This window comes from Callospermophilus lateralis, chromosome 8, assembly GCF_048772815.1.
Source record: "Callospermophilus lateralis isolate mCalLat2 chromosome 8, mCalLat2.hap1, whole genome shotgun sequence".
Classification (NCBI taxonomy): Eukaryota; Metazoa; Chordata; class Mammalia; order Rodentia; family Sciuridae; genus Callospermophilus; species Callospermophilus lateralis.
The window spans coordinates 32,216,270-32,233,378 of record NC_135312.1 but is presented as its reverse complement, the minus strand read 5'-3'; the positions used below and the strand labels follow the sequence as shown (position 1 = coordinate 32,233,378).

The 17,109-nt window shown below is 44.9% G+C and overlaps 1 protein-coding gene across 1 annotated transcript; it reads left to right on the top strand.

Annotated features, from left to right (window-relative positions):
- The first annotated feature begins 1,083 nt into the window (after window positions 1-1,083).
- Window positions 1,084-3,925, top strand: Phox2b (paired like homeobox 2B). The gene is made up of 3 exons (XM_076865158.2): window positions 1,084-1,324; window positions 2,175-2,362; window positions 3,410-3,925. The coding sequence occupies exons 1-3, from the start codon at window positions 1,084-1,086 to the stop codon at window positions 3,923-3,925; spliced, it is 945 nt and encodes a 314-aa protein (XP_076721273.2).
- Window positions 3,926-17,109: the final 13,184 nt, after the last annotated feature.

Genomic DNA, 17,109 nt, shown 5'->3' with positions numbered 1-17,109 from the left:
GCTTCATGCCCACTTGGTAGCTATGGCGTAATTAAACTGAACAACCATTCTGAATCCATAAACCAACCAGATACAAACCTCTGCTAATTCAGATGCAGCACTGAGCGCAAAGAACTCATGGGTGGAGAATCGAGATGTCTTACATTCGAGAGATTTACTCAGGTTTATTTTTTATTTTTATTTTTTAAGCGGCTGTATGCCTGAGTTTCTTGAAAGCACATTAAGCTGCAGGGAGAAATGCAATTGAAAATATGTTCTGTATTTTTTTTTCACCTCTGCTACCAGGTGAATTTTAAAGAAATCTGCTTATCATTCACATAAACCCCTTTGGCCCACTTACTCTATGTTACAGGGCGCCTGAGTCTTGCCAATGTCCCAGTCCTTTATAACATTTCATGCACTTTGGGGGGTAGGCTTGTTGTTAAATTGAGCGTGTAACACTCTTACAAAACAGGTTTTCTATGACATCAAGGTTTCTTCTCCCTAACCAAGGGAAGGGAGGAAAAAAAAAAAAAAAGAGGACGAAGAAGGGGGAAAACACGCACACTATCTCAATTTATGCCTTAGGTATATGATCAGTTAAAAAGGCTTAAAAGCTCGGGGAAATTGGATCAGGGAGAATCGTCACCCAACTTTCATTATTTCCAAGTAGTGTGATTGAATTAAAGGGCAGGGAGCTGGTTAGAAGGGAGGATCAGGGGCTCAGTGCGTAATGGTGTGGTATTAAATTCTAATTAGAGATGCAGGAATCAATGATAGGGAGGTTGGACAGCTCAGTTCCCCAGTGCCAGCCCAATAGACGGATGAGTTATTGTCATGTAAAAAGCGCCAGCAATAAGACCAACCGCTTTGCTATTGTCCAAGTGGAAAGAGCCAAGTTTATTATGAGGACTATATGCTCTAGAGACCTCAGACAAGGCATCTCATAGGAGGCTTTTTCATAAAACTAGGCTCTGCTGGTAGTAAGGAGGCCAGTTTGGAGGCAGGCGTTGAGCTGTGCACATCTCCCCTCTCCAGCCACCTTCTCCATATCCATCTTTTATTTCATTTTTCCACTTGGCTGAGCCATCTAGAACCTTTTCAATGTATAAAATGGAATATTCTTACCTCAATTCCTCTGCCTACGAGTCCTGTATGGCTGGGATGGACACCTCGAGCCTGGCTTCAGCCTATGCTGACTTCAGTTCCTGCAGCCAGGCCAGTGGCTTCCAGTATAACCCGATAAGGACCACTTTTGGGGCCACGTCCGGCTGCCCGTCCCTCACACCGGGATCCTGCAGCCTCGGCACCCTCAGGGACCACCAGAGCAGTCCGTACGCCGCAGGTAAGGACCGCCAGCTCTCTCAGCGGAGGAAGCCGCCTTTCCGCTCGTATATAGGAAGCCTTGATTGCATTTGAAAATGGAAATGTGTTTAGTATTTACCAAACGAAATTTGCTTACACAAATGAAAGAATTTATCACGTTAGAAGCGATTGCAGGGAGGGGTAATTCACTTACAGGGTTACACTATCCTAGTCACACCCGAACCGCCAACAAAATTATCTTAAGCTGCCAAAATGATAGGCATAATTTATTTACTTTGCGATGAGACGTAAAGCTTAGAAAATAATTAAATAACAAAGAGTAAAGCTCATTACTGGCAGTGTCTCTTTTTTTAAGAACCGACAGCGGCTCACACCTCTCTGGCTGGTCATTTTTATGATCATTTCTTTCATTTATTATTTTTTTTTGCAGCACTTTCCCCCAACTTTTGGGTCGCGTCAACTTCTGAGAATTGAAAAGTTGCAACGGTGGGAGTGTTTGGTAACTTTTCCCCTGGCTCCCTGATATTACAACTGATGTTTTTGGACTGTTTTTTTTTTTTTTTTTTTTTCCTGCTGAAAGCTCTATCCCATGTCCCGGGCCTCAAGCCATCTCAAATACGCCTTTTCCACCCACCCAAAGGCGCTTGTGCTAGAAGGGCCCCGGCCAAAACCCGAAGTTTGAGCCGCTGTTTTCGGTATATAATTAATTTGCTCCGGTTTTTCCCCCTCGCGCAGCTCCTCTCGGGTACCCCCTACTCGAGTGCTGGTAGCGGCTCCCGGGCGCTCTGACCTTGGAGTCTCTGCATTCCAGCCCCGCTGCCCTCGCGCTCCTGACTGTTCTGCTCATTGTCTCCCCTGTCATCCCCTAGTTCCTTACAAACTCTTCACCGACCACGGCGGCCTCAACGAGAAACGCAAGCAGCGGCGCATCCGCACCACTTTCACCAGTGCGCAGCTCAAAGAGCTGGAGAGGGTCTTCGCTGAGACTCACTACCCGGACATCTACACCCGGGAGGAGTTAGCCCTGAAGATCGACCTCACAGAGGCGCGAGTCCAGGTACCCGCGCCGGCAAACTGACCCAGCTCCTGCACTGGCCCCGGCAGGGATTGGGGTTGCGGGGTGGGTGGTGCAGCTCACGGTTCATAATCCCAGGGCCTCTTGTGGGAAGGGTCAAGGACCCAGGGCTGGTCGGAGTGGTTGAATTTGGCACAGCTGTGCGCTCGAGGAAAGGTTAGGGCGCGCGCTCTTGGCAATTTATTCACAACTGCAAAGTGTTTCCCATTGGAGTAGAGGAATTCAGGGGCCCTTGAAACGTGAATGAGCAAAGCATTCAGGGGCAGAAAGTGCCCCGTGGGAGAAATGCAGATTTTGCCCCGTATTATAAACAATTTTTATTAAATGCCTCCTAATTCAAGCGCTTTTAGCCTAAGTGCCAAAGGAATTTGGACCTAGTGCCGTGGTGCATTTTTCTCGGGTACTGTGACTTGCAGCAGATTTGGAAAGGGGCTATGATTCCCTGAAGGTCAGGAGCTACGACTTAACTTTAACCTTTTAGGAATCCAAGAGTGTTTAAAGAGCGGGCCAAGGGACCTCTCCTGGTGAGCCCCCCAGTGGAAGGGCGGTGCACACAATCGCAAGCTCCTTCAGGCCCAAAGTCGGGAGATCAGCAGCCGGCCCCCAAACCGAGGCCCCCTCCTACCAATTAAAGTTTAGCATTAGACTCGAACCCTGGGATATGGCGAGCTTGGGGTTGCTTAAGAAGCCGACTGAGCAAAGACACAGCAAAACAAGGGCTTCCATTTTAGAGCCGTCCTAGGAATTGCGGTCTTTTTACCTCTCGCGCAAGGTGCAATTGCCCTAGCATGCTCACGCCCAGAGAAAGTTTTTTTCCCCCTAAGATGAACTGGCAGAAAAGATAGGTAGACTTGATGGGCTGGGAGAGCGTTATGTGTGATCTTTGTGGCGCATGGGTGACCGGGTAGGGGATGGATGTTAAAACCGTCCGAAATGGAACGTGGGACACTCTAACAGCCGCTTTTTTTTTTTCCTTCTTTTTTTCTTCTTTTTCCCGCTCTCATCGTCTTTCCTGCCCTCTTGGGCCAGGTGTGGTTCCAGAACCGCCGCGCCAAGTTTCGCAAGCAGGAGCGCGCAGCAGCTGCTGCAGCGGCCGCAGCCAAGAACGGCTCCTCGGGGAAAAAGTCTGATTCCTCTCGGGACGACGAGAGCAAAGAGGCCAAGAGCACCGACCCGGACAGCACTGGGGGCCCGGGCCCCAACCCCAACCCCACCCCCAGCTGCGGGGCCAGTGGCGGCGGTGGCGGCGGGCCCAGCCCGGCGGGAGCTCCGGGAGCGGCCGGGCCGGGGGGCCCGGGAGGCGAACCCGGCAAGGGCAGCGCTGCGGCGGCGGCGGCGGCGGCTGCGGCGGCGGCGGCGGCGGCGGCAGCGGCGGCGGCGGGAGGCCTGGCTGCGGCCGGGGGGCCTGGACAAGGCTGGGCTCCCGGCCCCGGCCCCATCACCTCCATCCCAGATTCGCTCGGTGGCCCCTTCGCCAGCGTCCTATCTTCACTCCAAAGACCCAACGGTGCCAAAGCCGCCTTAGTGAAGAGCAGTATGTTCTGATCTGCGATCCGGCGGCGGCGGCGGCGGCGGCGACAGCGCGAGAGCCAGGGTCCGGGCGGGCGAGTGGGCGAGCGGGTAGGCCCAAGGCTATTGTTGTCGCTGCTGCCGTGGCTTTTTCATCGAGGGCCTAAAATAATCGCGAAACGAATAACGAGCAAATGACGTTGCCCCTATTTCAACCCCACTCCTACCCCCTTCCTCACCCCCAAGCAAAACAAAACAAAACGAAACGAAAAACTTCTCTGGCTTCGCACCCGCCTGTGGCTGGCCGAGCAGAGGCCAGGGCTCAGCCTGCTAAGTGGGGGGTGTGAACAGGCGGACTGGACTCGGGGGGCACTCTCAGGGGGCTGTGTCTGCGTGTTGGGTGTATGTCTGTCTCGGGGAATGTGTGACTGTGGCCCGAGCAGGTGACAGGGAGAGATGGGAGGGCCACAACCAACTCTATGACTTGCTTAGAAAAATTTTTTTAAAAAAATAAGTAAATATAAAAATTCGGAAGATAGCAACTGTTAAAAAACAACAACCAGAAAGTTTGAAAAGATCCGAGGGAGTGTCGAGACAAAGTAAAGGGGGGGGGGGGCTGGTGCTGTCTGGGAGCTGACTCCTAGGTTCTTGCTTGTAACAGAATGGACTCTGATGCTCCTCTTCGGGGGATAATACAGAAAGCCTTTCCAGCCCCCTTTACCCTCTTGTCCTTGGGTTCCAGCTACTGTGGCAACGTCCCACTTAGACTGTCCCTGCGGCCAAAGTGACTTTCTGCTGCCCGCTTGCCTGTCCCCACCTCATTGGACACCACCCCACCATTAGTGCATCTGAATCCCACACCGTTGCAACTCCCAATCCTGAATCTTTGCAGCCTCTTGGCCCTGAAAGATGCCCTATACATGAGATGCCTTTTCATCCACAAACTCTGCAAACTGTGTCTCATATTTCACAACTCTCCTTTTTTTCTCTCCCACCGACCGCCACCCCCACCCGGCGTTTTCTTCTTCCACCAGCTTTTACTGAACTTTTTGGCACTGCTTTGGATTGGAGTCAATTGCAGTCCGATTGCTGGCTGCAGAGAAATCTACCAAGCAAGGGAAAGGCACACACGTTTGCAGAAGTGTCTTGGTTTGCATTTCTGTTTGAATGACCTGAACTGGACTCACATCCTGTAGGGTGGATGGACTGTATATTGATGATTCCATTCTTTGCGCAGTTAGACATCTCTGTTGGGATTTGTTTTGGTTTTTTGTTTGTTTTTATTTTAAAAGGCACAAACTATAGATATTAGTTGAATGTTGAGGCTTTAACTTTTTCGTGTCTTTCTACAACTGTGTTCTGTGACTCAATTGTATGGTGTTAATATCAGTACAGACCGTCTCCTCTATGTGACCGTATAATGTTTTTCTCTTCTTGTAGTCTCTATGGCGTGTCTTTATGGCGTAATAAGATTCTCACGGGTTCAATTCCTTTGTGTTTAGAGAGACCATGGTTCAGACAATGGTATATATTTTTGTTATCAGGTGCATGTCTGTCTGATTTTTTTCTTCTCGTTGGACTATGTTTGTGAACATAATTGTCATAAGTTATGTTTCAGATTTTCAAATTTATTTATATGTGTTATAATGAATGCTTCTATTTAAAAGGGAAATATTTCTACATGTGCATATAGTTTTCCAAGAGTGTACCATTAACTTGATTGTTGATAATAAAAACAAAAAGCAAGTCTAAGCAATTGAGCTCTTCTGGTTTTTTTTCCTAGATTCACTTTTGTTTGGTTGTTGTATTTAGATTTAATTTTAAGACGCTAAGGGAGGATAGAGGAAGTTTTGCTAAAAATCAAGAAGCCTGCGCTAGCACTGGAAATCTAGATGAGTTGGACATCTAAAACCCAAACATCCAATCTGAACCACATATGGAATTCAGTGCTTGGGCTAGCAGAATAGATTCTTCCCGTCCTTTCTTACATGTTTCCCAGTCATCAGGAGAAAAAGAGTAACAGGCTTACAGTAAAACAGCTCACAGGGTCCTGAGGTCCCATGGGGTTTGGCTCAGTGATAGTCAAGGTGGAATTTGAATAATCTTTGAGGTGGACTTGAAATAAAATTGTTGATTATGTGTGCAGGAACCTGGCACCAGGAAGATATGGGTGGTCCCAACTCTGCAGACTGCTGGAACCTGGGGATATCTGAGGGTCTCTACATGGGCAGGTGGATCAGGACAGGAGCACTTTGGGGTCCAGAGCAGCTCTGTAGTGTTGGTGTGTTGGGAGAAATAACATCAACAGTTGGACTTTGGAAGTACGGCATGCAACAGGCTGTGATTTCATGTATTATTTCATCTACTCTTCCAAATAAGACAGGTATGACTTGTATGCTCACTTTCTTTAAAACATGTGAGGGGACACCAAGGCAAGAGGTTAAATCTACTCAGAAGCCCCCAGTTTATGAGTGAAAGAACTGATCATTAAACACAGGTAATCCAATTGCAAAGCCTACATCAGCATCACCTCGGGATCTGTCAGACACAAATTCTTAGATCCCACCTTAGACTATTATATCAGAAATTCTGGAGGTATGGTCCAACAATATGTTTTTTAGCAAGCTCCACAGAGGATATGAGTGGAAAAGCTCCAAAATTAAAACTAGGTTGGGAACAGGCATGAGGCAGGAGGAAGGGGAGTGGTGGCTAGCAGCTGCAATGATCCTCTTTAGAAGAAAGGGGTCGAGAGGTCATCACCTAGCCCCTAAATGCAATTCCATCTCTTCCTTGGACTTTTGACCTGGGCAACCTGTCTCCAGGAAAAGCCTTATATGTGCTTCTAGTACTTCTCTTGGTACCTCTCTGTTTGGGCCTCATCAATCTACTATTCAGTTTCCCTCACTTGAGGGTAGGTCACAGTCTACCTCCTCGAGTCTGAACATTTTCAGCTGATCTAGTTTGAATTTAACAGAGCTCCTTACCTTAAGCATCTAAACATGGCTTGCATTTGATCAGGCAGATTCATTCAAAAATCTCAAACCTATGGGTCATACAAGTCTCTAATCAGCTTTCTAAAAGGCTTTTAAATACATTTTTTTTTTAATTCAAGCTCAAAATGCCCCTAAGTAAACCTTCCCAGACAACATTGTCTATAAACAATGTCATTAATTGTTCTGGTCTAAAATGCCAGCCACCACCAAATATCTCTGTCCCCAGTCTTTGGTTGTAAATATAACCTAGAAGGTCAGGGAGAAGCAAAAATGAGGGCAGAAATTTACTGTCCTAAAAGCATTGAAAGTCCAGGTAACGCAGCCCTGGGCTTGGCCCACTTGGTAAGTTTCTGTGAGTTGATGGATAGGCCAGTGGGACAGGCATTCTGGAGAAGGAAAGATCAGCAGAGGAAAAAAAAAATTAAAAGGAAGAAAGGAAGAGACATAGAAGAGAAGGAAAAGGAGGAGGGAGAAGAAAAGGAGGAAGAAGAGGGGCTGGGGATGTGGCTCAAGCGGTAGTGCGCTCGCCTGGCATGTGTGCAGCCCGGGTTCGATCCTCAGCACCACATACCAACAAAGATGTTGTGCCTGCAGAGAACGAAAAATAAATAAATATTAAAAAAAAAAAAAAAAAGGAGGAAGAAGAGGAAATAGCCACAGAAAGGCTTTTAGAAACCCCAGTGAAGGCCTTAGAAATCCTTTCAGTGCAAGTAAACTGAATGAGAGTCTCCAAATTCCAAATTCCAAATTCTTTTCTGATTTTGATCTACTTTGAGTGTCTGGTCTCCAGGACAAGGGAAGCTCTAGGGATTGGTGAGGAAACCATGATCCTTACTCCCAGAGGACTGCATTGAAATGGCTTGGAGGCACCTAGCATGAATATTTTGAATATTTTCTTTTTTCTAATGTGGGTCACTTCTGCTTCTCTTACTGTCCCGGGAAGCAAACACTTCATTGGGAGGCAAGTTTATGATCAAATGCAAAATACTCTATCTGTAGTCTGATGGAACCTAGTAGCAGGACACGGTGTCTCTTGCATTGTGTCATTTCCTTGGAGCCCTGCACAGTGTGAACAAGCTCACTTTCACTTTTCCTCTCCTAAGGAATTTGCATTTTGGCTCATCAAGGCATCCCTTTTCCTGGCAACTCCCCGACCACATGTGACTTCACAAAAGCTGCGTGAGCCTGTGCCAGATGGTTACCCCAGAGCCAAGCCTTCTTTAAAATGGCCCAGTGCAGGGAACCCAAGTGGCTTCAGAGGGGAATTGATAACCCAGCAAACAATAGCTTCCAGAACTCACTCTAGAAGCTTCTCTGTAGCTATCACATCCTCAGGAAGAAATCTTTGGCTAGAAGGAGATGATCCTTAATTCAAGAAGGGGATCTGTGTGACCTTGGATGACAAATAACTTAATCCCTCTGAGCCTGATTCATCAACCATAATGTGACTAATAATACAGAGTGTGGGGTTATTTGGGGGATTAAATAAAATATTGTGCAACAAACATCTGGCAGAGCAGTAAGTCTCTTCAAGTGTTAGATTTGATGATGATGATGATCCTAGATCCTTTCTGGATTTTTCTAGCACAGGTCTCAGAAGATTCCAAAAAGTCCTCATTTTTCTCTTAAATCAAAGTCCCAGGAACACAAAATATGAGTGAATACTCCAAAGATTAGAATTGGAGAACTTTGTGGAGGGCGGACGATAGCAAAATAGAATCAGCCAAGGGCTGCCAATACCTAAAATTTATTGAGTGCTTACTGTGTGCCAGGCACTGTAAGCTTCCAAGCTTTAATGCATTTAGTTCTCATGGCAACTCTGTGGAGAAAGTACTATTCTTTTTCTTATGAAGGAATCGAGGGGGTCAATATGCCCAGGGTCACATAGCAACAAGAATAATATTGCAACAGGAATCCAGCCCCAGTCAATATGTCTCTGTTCTTTACATCCTGCACAAGGATGAGTTCATTGTAGCCCATGAGATTACACATTATCAGATCCAGGAGGAGATCTTGAAAGGTAAGTGAGTGTTAGGAAGGGCAACTAGAAAAGAGGCGGTGGGATGCGAGTTTATAGGAAGTCCAAGGCCTGAAAGGGAGCGAGCTGAATAGCCTGGAAAGAAGGAAAATGTTTTCTGCAAGGCAATGTACCTCGAAATCTTTTTGGTAACTGAACAAGACAAGAAATAGCTAAGGGCATGGAGCAGGGAAAGAAAAAGATCAGATATGTTTATGAAGTGCAGAACATGGGGGTCAACGGGAATGGGTGCCAGCCTCTGGGCTCATTTGTCACCACCATGACAGTGCATGACAAAAGTCCAATGAATCCATTTTCCAACCTCTGTTCCAGGGTGGTGGCTCTTCACAGATCCATGCAGATGTGCAAGGGCTAGTCGTCCACACCCAACAGTCTCTGTATGTTGGAAAGTAAAGCACAGTGCGAAGATCGGTGACCTCATGTGCTGAGAGCCATTAGCCAAGTAGGTATGACAATTTCCTTGCCAGCATACCCCATGTTGCTTACAGGAAGGACTCGTGGTAAAATGGACTTGCCTTGGACATTTTGCAGTGACATTGCATGAAAGGTGACCTTGCTCAAGGACCAGGGTGGATCCGGGTTTAGGGTGAATCAGGGTTTAGGGCTCTCCTTGGGTTTAGGGCAGTTCCAGGTTTAAGGTGTACCCTGCTGGGAATAGGGCGTATCCTGCTGCCTCAGGCATGCCCGCTCCAGTAATTCTCATTGAGTTCTCACGGGATTCAGAGAGTATTTGGGCAGAGAACGTGGATTCCCCCAGAACGTGATTGTAGAGTGTCGGTGTGAGATCGGGAATAAAGAATTGCTGTTTGAATCTACAAAGCTGTGAGTGGCTCGTGATTTTATGCCCAGCCAGACTGCGGCACTCATGAGGTCAGGAGGCAGGGTTATTGGAGATCCTACTCCTGTCAGCAGGGTAGACATTCTAGATCAGGCTAGTCCTGCCTTAATTCAGGGATTCTTAAGTCTGGGTTCACAGCTGGAATTCAGGAGGGATGGGACTACATAAGTAAATACTACATGACATTTAGCATTTTCTTAAATGATGAAGGTAGTAACTTAACTGCAGTCAGAATTATCAGTACCTGTGACTTTGTCACCAAGGGAAATGACAGATATTAGCACTTCACATTAGAGTTTTTTTTTCAGCTATCTTGACATATAACTTACATTCATCATTAATTTCAAATTATAATTGTTAGACCAGCCATTATATCTTACTGCTGTTTGCAATAATAAAGAGGCACATATCTTTCTATATCAAAATTTGTTTCACAATATTTTTGATAACTTTGTTTTTAATTAGCTTCTTTTGGAGTCCTATGTATTCCACCCCACCCCCAACCCGGCTATCTTTCCTTTTTAAAATTTTATTTATTTGGGCCAGGGTTGTGGCTCAGTGGTGGAGCACTTACCTAGCATGTGTGAGGCACTGGTTTCAATCCCTGGCACCACATAAAAATAAACAAATAAAATAAAGGTATTGTGTCCATCTATCACTATAACTAAAAAAAATTACAAAAAATTTTTAAAATTTTATTCATTTACTTTTTAATCAACAAAACCCAAGTTATATATGATGGAAAACTTGATGTCCTAAAATATGGAAACATTGGGGAAAGGTTAACTTGAGCTAACTAACATATGAGTTTCCTCATGTACTTATAATTTTTTTTGTGGTGGGAACACTGAAAATGTACTCACAACCATTTTCAAGAATGATTTGGGGGTTGGGGCTGTAGCTCAGTGGCAGAGCGCTTGCCTCAGATGTGGGAGGCACTGGGTTAGATCCTCAGCACCACATAAAAATAAACGAATAAAATAAAGGCATGCTGTCTATCTACAACTACATATTTTTTTAAAAAAAGAATGCATTATAATCGTTTCAAGTACATTATTATTAACGATAGTCACCATGTTGTACAATAGGACTACTGAACTTATTTATCTGTCCAACCACAATTTGATATCCTTTGACCAATATATCTCCCAGCTCTCCACACATTACATTCTATTTTATTTTTGCATACAAGAAAAACATTATTTTGAGAAGAGGAGGTCCTGGGCATCACTAGACTGACCAGGGGTCAGTCTAGGGCCCACCCACAAGGTGGAGAGATCCTGGCCTGCTTATGGTGCTCCATCCCTCTGTGTAGCCCTAGGAACTTTTCATCAGGACCAGAGTATGTAATCTCCATGATTTCACAGGTGGAAACAATCTCAGAGAAGCTTTAAACTTATCACATGCTCCGTCAGAGGACAAAATGGAATAAAACAAGCTTTTATAGCTGAACAAAGAAAGCTCTGGGATTTTAAAGATCACAGGTTAGATAGAGGTGATAGCAGGGGAGAAAAAGGAAACTAGAAGTTGTTCCTAGGACTTGAGCATCTCCTTACTATTCAGTGGGGGTTTGCAAGAGCCTGGCGCTGTAATGAGGCACTACAGGCAGTAGCTCTCTCTGAAAGTGTGGTGCTTTACCTTTCATACTACCGGATCCACAGCTTCAAGTCTTGCCTAAAGTCCTAATAACCACATCTCTGCTGCTTCTTCTGGGGATTGAACCCAGGGGCACTTAACCACTGAAGCACATTCCCAGCTCTTTGTTTGCATTTTATTTAGAGACAGGCTCTCACTGAGTTGCTTAGGGCCTTGCTCAGTTCCTGGGGCTGGCTTTGAACTCGTGATCCTCCTGCCTCAGCCTCCCCATCTGCTGAAATTAAAGGCATGCCAGCTTCTTAACATGCTAAACAGATTAATAAAGAAAAGAAATCCTTCATTTAGCTAGCTGTTACTTACTTTATTTTATTTTTTTTTTTTGTCTGAAACTGAAGCTCTCTGGTTTGTGAAAACATCCCAAGGCCAAGTGATTGAGCAAGGACATTTCTTTAGCCATGTGTTTGATGTCAAAGACCTCCCTCTGGGGAAAGTCAGACATACGGGGAAATAAAGGCCTCTTACCTGGGGTAATTTCATTAGGGAACCAAGTGGATGACTGCTTGCTAGATGACTTCTCCGATGATTTAAGCAGCAATTTCCAGAACAGGAAGAGCCTGGGTGTAAAACTTAATTTCTTGAAGGTCCCAGTGGCAGGGCCACCTTGGGCAGAAATGGAACATAAACCTGGTTTGTTTGAGACATATGGTATTGGGCTTTTGGGAGCACTTACTGTGTGTTAGTTACTTTGCATTTGTTTTCTGTTAAAGTCTTTCAAGCTTTAAGGGGTGGTGGGGGGTGGGGGCGGGTAGACGTCATTGTTCTCTTTCAGAGATGAAAAATATCCACGTGGCAGAAAAAGCAGAACAACCTCCTTAAGATTCCAAAACAGGTAAGGGCCAGAGCTGAGCTCCCAACCCAATTCCCCGTAGACCCAAAGCACCATCCTCTGGGCCAGGCAGGGTCCAGAGGAGTCACTGGCACAGCAGAGAGCTCAGCACTGCCCTTGACTTTCCCGCCTCAGCCCAGGCAAACATGAACAAGGGTATGGGGTGAAAATGTTTTGGAATTATACGGAGGTGATAGCTGCACATTGTTAATATACGAATCCTCCAGAATTGTATATTGAAAAGTGGTAGATTTTGTCATATGTGAATCATATTTCAAACTTTAAAAAGCAGAGTCTAATATATAAAAAAAAATCCATCTCTTGTTCATCTTCCTCTACAATGTTCTTTATTTCTTACAGATATAAATTATATAGATCTTCAGTCTTGGTCTTTAGTTGGAGCAACATAAATTAACAGAGAAAGAAGATTGCAAAAAAAAAAAAGATATTCTTAACCAATTGTCTCTTTTTTTGAGGCTAGAGACAATGAATACTTTCCAATACTGATTGAAAACAAAGGGAAAATGGTCTATAGCACCATAAAAACAAGCAATCAGCCATCACCCCCTCCCACAAACATAGCAGGGAAAAATTCTGATCAAGGCTTTGCTTGATAGTGCAGAAATTTCTCCAGCCTTATCACAAAAACCTTGGGGGAACTATCAAAATACTCAGATACTTAACAAAATCTATCAAATCATGCTGTGTCCATGTACAAATATACCGTAATGAGCCCAGGTTTTATATATAATTATAATGTACTAATGAAAATAGTAATAATAAAAATAGAAAGAGGATCAGCAAAGTAGAGCAAGCAGATCAGGGGGAGAGAAAGAGAAGGTGCTGGGGAATGAGACCGTTCAAATTATGTGCATGTACAAATAATGGCATAATGATTCCCACTATTATGTAAAATTATAATGCACTGATAACAAATATTCAGACTTTTAAGACACTTCTTGGTAGGGGGATTGAACCCAGGGTGCTTTACCAAGGAGATACATCCTCAGCCCTTTAATTTTTTTTATTTTGGAACAGGGTCTCACTAAGTTGCATAGGGCCTTCGCTAAGTTGCTGAGGCTGGCCTTTAACTTGGCAATCCTCTTGCCTTAGCCTCCCAAGACTCTGAGATTACAGGCATGTGCCACCATGCCTGGTTATTCAGACATTTTAACACCCCTAGAATCATATGTTGGGACAATCATGCATGGAAACCCTCTCTAGAGCTATTCTCCCCTTTGAAGGAAAAGTAGCCAAGCTTAAAGGGCATTTGAAAATGTCTGAGAGCATTCATCTGCTTGCGCTTGGATTTTCAAGTTCATTGAGACATAAACAGGTCATTTCCTAGAAAATTCTCAAAGATTAACAATTCCACACACATTTCTTAACAGAAATCAGAGCAGTTCACCTAAAAGGCTATTTCCCAATGGTGAGGTGGTCATTTCAGAAGAAGAGGAGGTACCTGAAATAGCTTGCTTCGTCTAACTATGTGGTATGCTTGTGCCACCTCTGGATTCCTTAGAGCAAAAAGGACCTCATCGTGGCAACACAGTCTTGAACTTCCCAGTCTTTAGAATTGTGAACCTTTATTCTTTATACAACAGCAGTCTTTGTTATGCAGTAATAGCAACAGAAAATGGACCACTATATATATGTAAACACAAATGCCATTACATTCTACAGTTTTCTATACTTGTAATTTTTAACTTAACATTTATCCCAAAGGCCATTTCCTGTCAGAACCTATAAATCAGTCTATTTTGGGGAGACTGGGGGTATCAGGGATTGAACTCAGGGGCATGTGACCACTTAGCCACATCCCCAGCCGTATTTTGTATTTTATTTAGAGACAGGGTCTCACTGAGTTGCTTAGTGCCTTGCTTTTTCTGAGGTTGGCTTTGAACTCTCCAATCCTCCTGGCTCAGCCTCCTAAACTGCTGGGATTACAGGTGAGCACCACTGTGCCTGACTGATCAGCCTACTTTTAATGGCTGCCTAAAATTGTTTTCCCAAAATAGGAAGGTAACACACTACCCAGAGAGATAAGAAATGTAGCAGAGGTTTCTACCTGTCCCCTACCCAGGGTCTTCTTATTCCAGTTAGTTCCCTTGATTTTTCTTTTTTCTTTTTGGCCTGCCTAGGACCTGGCCCATCAGTTAGAGACCTCATTTCTCAGCTTCTGTTGGACCTAGACTTGGCCTGTGACTAAGACCTTGCCATTGGGATGTGAGTAGAACCAGGCATACCTCTTTGCTGTGGACTTGGGGGCGATGAGCTAGCATCAAATTCTCTGAGGGCAATACTGCAGGGGATGGCTGAGCAACAGATGCCTGCGTGGGTGTGTGAACCATAACTTGTGATAGAACCATTCTATTACCCTCTACTGATTTTGTTTTTTGAACCAGGGATTGAACTCAGGGGTACTCAAGCCACATCTCCAGCCTTGTTTTGTATTTTATTTGGAGACAGGGTCTCACTGAGCTGCTTAACACCTCACCATTGCTGAGGCTGGCTTTGAACTCCTTATTCTCCAGTCTCAGCTTCCTGAGCCACAGGGATTACAGGCGTGGGCCACTGCGCCTGGCTCCCTCTGCTGATTTTCATAGAGAACCACACATACACTCTTCCACGGGCAATTGTTTGGTCTGTTAAACAACTGAGCCACTATCTTAAATATGTGAGCATGCTTAAGAGCTGACCTTAGAGTCAAATTTTGAGTAGGATTCACCAGATGGACTGGGGTGTGAGGATGGCGTTTCAGTCTGTTGTCTATGCAAACATCGAGATATTTAAATGATTTTTTTTTTTTAAAGTCAGTAAGTGGCAAATGGATTAGATAATTCAGGTCTGTTGTCATCAAAGTCCATCATGGTTTCCCAACACCATTAGTAAGATGTTTATTTAAAGTTTTTGTTCCCTTGGGTAATGTTGATGGACTTGGGGATGACCCACAGTTGGCACAATTTGCTTGTGATTCCCGGGGAAATCCCAGGACTGATTGTTTTCTGTAGAATGACGTGAACACCAGTCCTTGCCAATCTTAGAGCTAATGGTGCTGAAGGACAGACCCATCCAAAAAGAAAGTAACTATAAGGTAGTGTCTAGATGTGATTTTGTCCCACTAAGTGGAAACTGTCTGAGCAGGAGAATCCAACCTACATTAAGAAAAAGTGACAATGGTCTTGAAAAGCAACTGCTAAAAAATACAACCTATGCCTTTTTTGCAAATTCACATGCCGGTGTCATCTGTATCTCTTCAAAAACAGTCCTGTCAAAAATTGGATTAGGGGGATTCAGTGCTTAGTGGAAAATCTCCTTCCATAGGTCTAGAAATACACTCTACCTTCATTAAAAGGAAACCCAGTGCTAGAGGCCAATAATAATCATGCTTAAATTCTGTCTAGGATTATTGTGTGCTAGAAGCTGTGCGAAGCTCTTTACATGCATTATCTCATTTAATCTTGGCAGCAATTTTTGAGATGGGTACCAGGATACCCCATTTTAGAACTAAGGAAACCAGGATTGAAAGAGATGTAGTTTGTTCAAGTTCCTACAGGTATAAGCAGCCTGACTCCAGAGACCACAGAGACCATTCTTTTTATAGCACCTGGTTATACACAACAACCTTGTGCTCACTTATGCATTAGTGAATAAAGGCTCATAATCCCATAAAGCTCTTGATTGTGCACAAAGGTAGTGTTTGTGCAGTCTCTGGTGTGATCACCTACTCAGGAGCATTTTGTGCTCTTGTACAGGAGGCCACAGATCCTAAACCACATCCTTGCACAAGCTTACTGAGTGTTTTACCTGTGCCCGGTGTCTACTGGGTGGGTGCTGGGAATGAAGGACATCCTCAAGAGGTTAACTTTGGATGTGAGACCTTGATCTAGACTTTCTCCCCTCCTTGCCCATCATTTCTCTTTCAGGTAGACTCCTTTAGAACCTAATTCAGTACGCCAGCCAGAAGCAGGCTAAAGTTGAGTTTAGGAGAAGATTGGACCCAACTGACAGGGGTGCCATCATTGGGTCCTTCCTCTTTGTGGGCCAAGACTTTCTCTGGAAGTGAAGATACCTCTTCCTCAGAGGTGCCCAAGTCATCGGCCCATTTTGGTAAGCAGGCAGTAGGCTGAGTCAGAGATGCCAATGCTTTCCAATTTGAAGGCCTGGGTGTCTGTTGCAGGTGATAAATGGATTGTGCTTCACCAAGGCTCAACAATGTCCTGGGAAACACTGGGGTCCAGACACTGCTATATTGCCCTGCAAAAATGTGGAGCTTCATTGCATCAGAGGCTAAGCGATTGCAGCAACTTTGTATGTTGGTATTATTATTATCCCCACTTTCCAGATGTAGAAACTCAGGTGTGGAGGGGGTGAATGACTGGCTTGAGGTGGCTCCGAGAATAAGCAAGCAGTCGAAAAATGGATTTCGAACCCCATGCACTTTATTCAGTGGTTCTGTTGTCTCCATCGAGTTTGTTTGGAATGAGAAAATTACAGAAGTGGCTAAATGAGTCTGGAAGCATATGATATTTTTTGCTCCCCGGCCTTTGGATATTTTAAACAAGGAAAACAAATTGCCTCCAGTCCAGCTACTGCTGGGAAGAGACACCCATTCTGAGATTACTAATGTTGTTTTTGAATAACAAAACCCCTGCAGGAGTTTAGCATCCGCCCAGTGGCTGTTCAGACCTGGAGGAGCCAGACCAGACCCGAGAATGTCAGAATGATCCGGCCTTTTCCCTGCAGCAGGATCATTTCCAACCACAGCCGGGGATGGCAGAGGCATTAGCAAGCCAGCAACATCTGAACGGCCAGATCAATTCGCAGAAGCACTTCTAAGGGAAACAAATCAATAAGTTCCTTCCCCTC